Source organism: Nycticebus coucang, chromosome 6, assembly GCF_027406575.1.
Source record: "Nycticebus coucang isolate mNycCou1 chromosome 6, mNycCou1.pri, whole genome shotgun sequence".
Classification (NCBI taxonomy): Eukaryota; Metazoa; Chordata; class Mammalia; order Primates; family Lorisidae; genus Nycticebus; species Nycticebus coucang.
In genome coordinates this window covers 67,629,663-67,637,690 of record NC_069785.1, presented here as the reverse complement: position 1 = coordinate 67,637,690, position 8,028 = coordinate 67,629,663, and the positions used below count along the sequence as shown (strand labels likewise).

At 51.0% G+C, this 8,028-nt stretch overlaps 1 protein-coding gene across 1 annotated transcript; it reads right to left on the bottom strand.

Moving 5' to 3' along the window:
- Positions 1-1,067: 1,067 nt before the first annotated feature.
- KBTBD13 (kelch repeat and BTB domain containing 13) lies at positions 1,068-3,093 on the bottom strand. Its single transcript, XM_053593222.1, has one exon. The coding sequence runs from the start codon at positions 3,066-3,068 to the stop codon at positions 1,692-1,694; it is 1,377 nt and encodes a 458-aa protein (XP_053449197.1). The 5' UTR covers positions 3,069-3,093; the 3' UTR covers positions 1,068-1,691.
- Between the last annotated feature and the right edge of the window lie 4,935 nt (positions 3,094-8,028).

The following is an 8,028-nucleotide window of genomic DNA, read 5'->3' as shown; positions in this document are numbered from 1 at the left end:
CATAAATTAAATGAATGTCAGAAAAGAAATTATCTGCAAGCTTGCCTTTCTTTGCTGTCACAACATAAAGGTGAACCATTTCTACACTGTATTGGTATATGTGATAAAAAAATAGATTTTAAGCCATAAAGCAATAATTTATTAGAAAATAGGAAAGCTTCCTACACAATGGAAGGGGTCCCAAATGGACTGCCTGAAAAATAGATTGTTTTTGACAGTTGCAAGCATTCAGCACAATGACTGGATAAAAATGAAGTGCTGGTATCATCCACTACAGCTTCATGAAACCTGTCTATCGATTACAGCAGATGCATGTGGATAACACGATGGAGATGTGGATAACAAGATGAAGATGCTTGCAACTAAGTAGTTGAAACTGGTCAATAGGGACAGGTCAATCCTCTTGCAAGACAATGCTATCACACAAATAACGCTGCCCACACTACAGAAACTGGACTTGGAAACTCTGTCATCCACCATATTCATCAGACCTCAAACCAACTGACTACTACTTCCTCCAGCCTTTAGACCAGCGTTCTCAACCTGTGGGTCATGACCCACAGGAACTGTATTAAAGGGCCACAGCATTAGGAAGGTTGAGAACCACTGCTTTAGAAGGAGCACTTGTTGCAAGGAAAAATATTCAATTCTCAACAAAAAGTGGAAACTACCTTTTGCAATTTCATCAATACTTGCTCTCCAGGCTCTTTCACTGCTGGCATAAACAAGCTACGATTAAGATGGCACAATTGGGGTGGGCACATGGTTCACACCTGTAATCGTAGAATTCTGGGAGACTGAGGGGGAAGGATCCCTTGCATTCAAGAATTTGAGACTGGCCTAAGCAAAAGCAAGACCTCATCTCTCCTAAAAATTAAAAAACTAGCCAGGTGTCTGTAGTCCGAGCTACTCGGGAGGCTGAGGCAGAAGGACTGCTTGAACCCAGGAGTTTCAGGTTGCTGTGAGCTAGGCTGACACCAAGACACTCACTCTAGTCTGGGCAACAATGGGACTCTGTCTGGAAAAAAAAAAAAAAAAGGCAAAATTATTTCAACAGTTTAGGAATATATTTTAATTGCACAGCTTGAGATATAATAAAGTTGATTTGAAAATCAGACATTTTATATTTAACGACCTAATATTATATTGTGAGTGGATCTTTAAAATCTTGCATGTTGACTTCAACCCTTTGTGGATTTACTTACAAGTGTGTGTAAACCTTTTTCTTGTCCTGTAAATGTTAAGATATTTTCTGGGATAGACTCTATAAGCTTCTTGGACCCCTGTATGACAACTAAAGCTCTCATTAGGCCTAGTACTGTGTAATAGGCACAAAGTACCTAATTCTTGTTTATTGATTGGCAGTTTGATTAACATCACATAATCTACTCCTAGCCATGCTCAATTACTGACCCATTACATACAAGTCTGGATTATTCAAATCCTAACACTCTTTCCCCAATCCTTTTCACTGGCGTTGTGTCCCACCAGCAGAACCCAAGTGATTTGAAGGATCAGACCCCAGCATGTTCATTGCTCCCTGAGGTTCTTGGACATGTCTACACTACCAGAAGGCACCAGACCTGAGTGTGTCAACAGAAAGTTCCAAGCAGCTCCTAAGGCCAATCTCACACGCTCAGCCACGGCTCAGGGAAGACCTGGGCCGTCCCCTCCTAACGCCAGCCCAGGAGTCACAGTTCTGGCAGCGGCAACGCCACAGGCCCCGGAGCACCAGGAGGCAGCCTGAGGAGAACGGTCTGCAAGGAGCCCGGCCGCGGGAAGCCGGCCTTCTCCCTGAGCTGCCGCCAGGTGCTGCCCTCGATGGCGTACAGCAGCGTGAACACGCGGTTGACTGTGTAGACAGTGTCGCCGCGCACAACAGCAGTGAAAAGCGCTCCTTTGCTGTTGACGAACTGGCCAGGCACCGCCGTCCACTGGCCCGTGGTCAGGTTGAGGCAGTCGATGGCACAGTGCAAGAAGTCGTCAGAAGGTCCGTTTCGCACCACGTAGAGACTGTCGCGGTGGGCCACCATGCAGTGGCCGTAGCTCTGTGAACGCCGCAGCTCGGCTACCGGCAGCCACGTGTCGCCCCGCGCTGTGTACTCCACCACGGCTGTGGTGTCAGCCGGCCGCCACAGGCACACGAAGAGGCGGCCACACGCCTGGGCGCGGGGCACACCTGCAGCGGGTTGAGGCAGGTCGGCCACGAAGCTCCAGCAGCCCGCGGCCGGGTCGTAGCACTCCACCGAGCTCATGGGCGTCCTCTGGAACTCGCCCCCGATGGCGTAGAGGCGGCCCTCGAAGCCCGCCAGCGCCGTGTCATAGCGCGGCTGGTGTGGGCTGGGGAACTCGCGCCACGTGCCACCCTCGGGGTCGTAGCAGAAGCCCAGGTCCACCACCTCCTTGTTGGGGCCGCGTACGCCACCCACGATGTACAGCTTGTTGCCCAGCGTGGCTACGCCTGCCAGCAGCGTGCTGGCTTCCAGGGGCAGCGCGGCCAGCGTGCGCCACGCGTCCTCTTCTTCGTCCAGGTAGCACAGCGTGCGCGACTCGTCCTCCAGGAAGCCGGGCGCGGGTGCGTGCGTGCTCACGGCCACGTAGCTGCTGGGCCGCTGCGCCGCCACATAGGCGCGTGCTTCGGGTAGCGCCAGCTCCGCCGCCAGCTCCCGGGCGCCGTCGCGGATGAAGAGCGCAGCACTGTGAAACACGTCGCGCAGCCCGAAGGTGGCGGCCGCGTCGCACAGCAACGCGCAGTTCTCCGTCGTGAGGCTGTACTCCAGGAAGCGCGCCAGCGCCGGCGCCTGCAGGAAGGCGGCGCACTCCACCGCCTGGAGCAGCTCGTCGTCGGCCGCCAGCGTGGGCCGCTCGCCGCGCAGCACCTGCAGCATGGTTCGGAAGCCGCCCGCGCTGAGCACGCCCAGGCGCACCTCTGCGGCGCGCGCCTCCCTCATGCCGGAGCGGAAGAGGCCGCGGAAGAATCCGCAATGCTCCACCAGCAGGGCCTGTTCGGCCTGGAAGAGCTGGCCGCCCACCCAGACCTGCACCGGCCCCTCTGGGCCCCGCGGCATGGTGAGCCAGAGGGCTGGAGGCCTCGGACTCTGGGGTTCTCCTAGAGCGGAAGAAACTTCCCCAGGAGATATAAATATCTCCGGGGCTAAAGATAGTACGGCTCATGTGACGTGGTGGCCCGCTGGCTGGATGGCTGCGGGCCTGAAGGGCATCTGGAGACCTGCATGGCCACTCAGTTTCCGCAGGAGAAATAGTAATAGTAGTGACCATACACTGAACGCCTGCTGCATACTGGGCACCATGAGGGCTGCTTGCAAAGAGGTCTTGTCCAACCGGCATCATACCAGCTGTGTGCTCTTGTGCAAGTTCCCTAACTCCCTGACTCTGGGTTTTATGTTCCAAACGGGACCAACAATAACGCTTCCTTCACAGTATTGGGACAGTATCTGTGCAGTCTTCCCTATGAGGCCCAGAAAGTTTAGGTGGCTTATTTAAGGTCATTCAGCTATCAAGAAGCAAGGACAGGATTAATACCCAACCCATCCCTTCAGCTCAGAGGGATGGACCAGGCAGGTTGGAGGGAGAGGCAGAGACGGAGCAAATACATTGAGCCGGGCTGGTGTCCGGGACCAGGGTTTTAATCTAGCTTGGGATTCTGACCCTGACTCTCGGCTAGGCCAATTTCTTTTTGAGACTGAGTTTTCTTTCTGTAAAATGGAAAGGGTAGCAACTCTGCTTTGCAGGTGGGCAACCAGTAAGCTCCTAGATGTGGGATGGGAAGAGGGTGTCTATACCCCATTCTCTAGCCTCCTCTGCTAAGTGGCTTGGGGAAAAGGAAGGAGGGGCTGCTGGGGGAATCTTATGCTTATGGATAGAAAGAAGAGCTTCTTGAAATAGTAATAACACTTAAATTGCATTATGTGTCAGGCATTATTGTAAGCACTTTATATTAACTCCTTGCAATAATCCTGAGTAAATATAATACCGATTCCCCCCACATTTAACAGATTGTATCCATTTATTACTCCTTGCAATATTATGAATTAGATGCTATTAATGACCTCATTTTACAGATGAGACTAAGGCACCAGAAGCTTTTATGATGGCTAGAGAGTGTTAGACTTAGGACTGGAATATAGTCAATCTGACTGTAGAATGTGTGACCATACCAATGTGTTCTGCTGCCTTTCTGTGCTACAAAGGCCAGGCAGTCCCCTTGTAACTGGAGGTCACAGTTGGAAAGAACCTGAGACTCAGATGGTTCAGTCATTTCATTTATAATGGAGGACCTGGGGGAGAGAGTGAAAAGTAATTTCCAAGGGTCTTGTAGCTTTGTAAAGACAGCTCCAGGCCTCCTACTGCCCACTTGGTGGCATTTTTCCCACTGCACAGAACTTTTGTGGGTGGTCAGCTAAGACTCCAGGTCCCAAAACATCAGGTGGAAGGTAGCTTAGTGATTATTTTCCCTCACCTTATTCTATATGGAGGAAACTAAAGCCCAGACCTGTGTAGGATGGCATATGCCATTTAGGAGATGTCCAGCTGCCCCCTCCTTACCTGCAGGCCTTCTTTGGGAGGGTGAGTGGCCCACAGTTACCAAGCAGGAGGTGGAAAACTGATAAGGGAATTTCCCCCTTAGTACACAGCTATGCATAGACCCTTGTGGACAAATTTGTAGACCAGCTCAAGTGTAACTCCCATGCTAGGGAACTCCCACCCAGTTCACTCCGTCAAAGTGAGACTGGAACATGGGGACCACTGTGTGAACTTAGGAACCAGAAGCCTGGAGGAGGCAGCCAGAAATATCTCTGATGCTCTGCCCCGGGGATCAGACAGGAAGAGGAGGAGGAGATGGAAGGGGTGGGCAGAAGTCCCCATGAATGCTATCCCAGGCCCTCTGCCAGCTTCTCTCCTTCCTTGAGGCCAGACATTGGCTGAAAGGGCCTCGAATGTCTGGCAGCAGGGATGACAATTCCCCTCTTGGGGACAAGGGGGTCTCAGTGCTGGCTTCTGACTATCCTTTTTGGTGGCCTCAATGATAGAGGGTGTCTGACTATTCCCAATTCACAGATGAGGAAAGAAAACCTTAGAAAGCTAGGCTTCTACCTGGTTATGAACGAGGATGTGAGGCTAGGTTAAACCTAGCCAGCTGACCACAGGCCCTGTTCTCCTGCTCCAGGCCTGCTGCCTCTCTTCACCTGCACTAGCCTTGCCTCAGAGCAGGGAAACATCTACCTTCTGCTGGGCTCAAATAATGGGCAGACCTGGGGAGGGGCTGATCCCCAAGGGGTCAGGGCTGCTGCATAGTCCTGTCTCCCAAATGGCCTGTTCCAGAACCCGTAACTGGCAGATACAACCAGATGGAACCATTGCCTGGCCCTCTCCTGAGAGCAGGAGGGGGAGGGTATGCAAACCTCTCCTGGCTGAAGTTCGCTCTCAGCTCAGTTTTTCCCCAAGTCCAGCTCTGGCTTGAGTGGGTTGGGGCTCGTGCATACACCCAGTTAGTTTCCACCATCAGCTGCCAGGCAGTAGGTCACCCAAGGTGGAGGGGGGGGGGTCAGGTTTCTGAGGTTGGGCTGAGGATCAGCTCTTTGGCCCTGACCCCAAGGTTCCAGTGGGGTGTTGTCTGCAGCTGGGGAGAGTTTCCTCCTCCCGGACACTGAATATCCCTCTGGGATTTGGAAAGGACAAGGAACTATCCTGGATGTGGGCAGCCCACAGAGTTCCCAGGCCCTGCTCGACCCTGCACCAATCTTCCTTTCCACTCTGCATCCCCCACACTGTATGAGGTTGGGGGTGGGGAGTCTATGTCAGATTTTAAGCCTTTTAGAGCAGACCCAGCCTTATCCCTGTATCCATTTGATTGGCACACAGTGGGGGTCTGTTAAAGTGGATTCCTGGACCTTCACCTATGTCCTCTCCATCAGACTAAAGACACAGCCCCATCCCAGGACAGCCTCCAGTCTGATGGAGGAGACATAGCCCTTGCCCTGGGAGGCACCCCCTTCCCCCACAGTCACCCTTGCCACCCATGGTGGTATTTCTTCACATAGAGTACTGAGTGGCTTGTACTGCCTGGACCTGGAGAAGGAAGAGCACTGGAGATAGAAGTCAGGATTCCTGCCTGGGCTCTGCTGCTGCTCCTACTGCTGATTTGCAAAAGCTACCCAACCTCTTTAGGCCTCAGTTCTTCATCTGTGAAGTAAAATTTGAATCTGACTTTTAAGGTTCTGTTCAGGTTTGACTTTATCATTGAGCAACCACAGAAGTGGCTATCATGTTGTGTCTCCAGAAAAGGCAGCAACATCACAAAGGGTTACCAAAAGCTTAGCTTTTTTAAAAAATTTATTTATTATTAAGTCATAGCTGTGTACATTAATGCAATCATGGGGCACCATACACTGGTTTTATATACCATTTGACATATTTTCATCACAGTGGTTAACACAGCTTTCCTGGCATTTCCTTAGTTATTGTGTTAAGGCTTCCAAAAGCTTAGCTTTATGTGAAATGGTTCCTGGAGGTAGGTGGCAAGGGTAGGACTTGCCATTGGGAAAACTTCACAGGCCTACATGTCTAGCCCTGTACATGCTGCATTCATTAACTCCAGAAGTATCTATGAGCACCTGCTGTATGCCCATTGCTGGGCTCAGGGCCAAATCCTCTACATTTTGAGTGCCTGAGGGCCTCCTAGGAGAACCTTTATGGGGGTGGGCTAAGGAGAGTTGGGCTACCTGCCCTATCAGAGTAACCTCTCTCTTGACCTGAAGTGTCTAAACTTCTGGTCAATAGAGTGACTTCTAGGTAGGTGCATATCACATTATATGTTTTTTTGTTTGTTTTGTTTTGGTTTTTTGAGACAGAGCCTCAAGCTGTTGCCCTGCTCACAGCAACCTCAAACTCTTGGGCTCAAGCTATTCTCTTGCCTCAGTCTCTAAAGTAGCTGGGACTACAGGCGCCTACTGCAACACCCGACTATATTTTTGTTGTAGTAATAATTATTGTTCGGCAGGCCCTGGTTGGGTTTGACCCACCAGCCTGCGTGTATGTGGCCAGCGCCCTAGCCACTGAGCTACGGGCACCGCCCACATTATTTGTGCTTCATGTCCAGGGGGAGTAGAGAGTGGAGGGAGCTATCATTTGCTTTTTTGGACCATGAGCCAAGCTCTGGGTAGGTCACTTTCACCCTATGTCATATAATCCTTAATATTATTCCTATTTTAAAGATGAGGAACTGAGGCCCCAAAAGGAAAAGTAACTAATTTCAGGGTCTTACAGTGACTGATCCCCAAGGCCTTTCCAGTCCACAGTGGAAACTACTGGGTGCAGGATAAACAGCCCACAGGTGAGACTGAGGATGGGAGCAGGGACAGTTAACAGCCATGAAGTAGGCACTGTTTTCCTCCCAAGACTTAGAGGAGGGACAGAAGTGAGTTGTCGCAGCTGAGGTTCTGAGTAGCCAATGGGCTATTAATCTCTAAACTAGATATAGAATGAAGTTAAGGATTATCTCATCGCATCGTGCAAGTTGTGGTGGAGTCTCTATAACGCCTCCTTGAAGTGGTCACCTCCTTGGTTGCTGCCAATGTCAGAAGCTCACTTCCTCCAAAGACAGTCCTTTCTAACTATGGACAGCTCAGATGGTTAGGGAATTCACCTTGACATGGCCAGAATATGCCTCCTTGCAGCTTCTGATTGGTCTGAGCTTTAAAAATGAGGAAACTGAGGGGTGGTGCCTGTGGCTCAGTGAGTAGGGTCCTGGCCCCGTATACGGAGGGTGGCGAGTTCAAACCCGGCTCTGGCCAAACTGCAACCATAAATATATAAACAATAAATTAAAAAAAAAAAAAAAGAGGAAACTGAGAACAGATAGAGGTCAAATAACTTCCCCAGTATCACACAATTTGGAAGTAACAGAGCTCAAGCTTCTATGCTGCTGAGCCTGTGCAGGTCCATAGCTTGCCCTCCCTCCAGCAGTCCTCCAGTGAGACTGGTTATCTCCCCACAGGCCCCATCCAG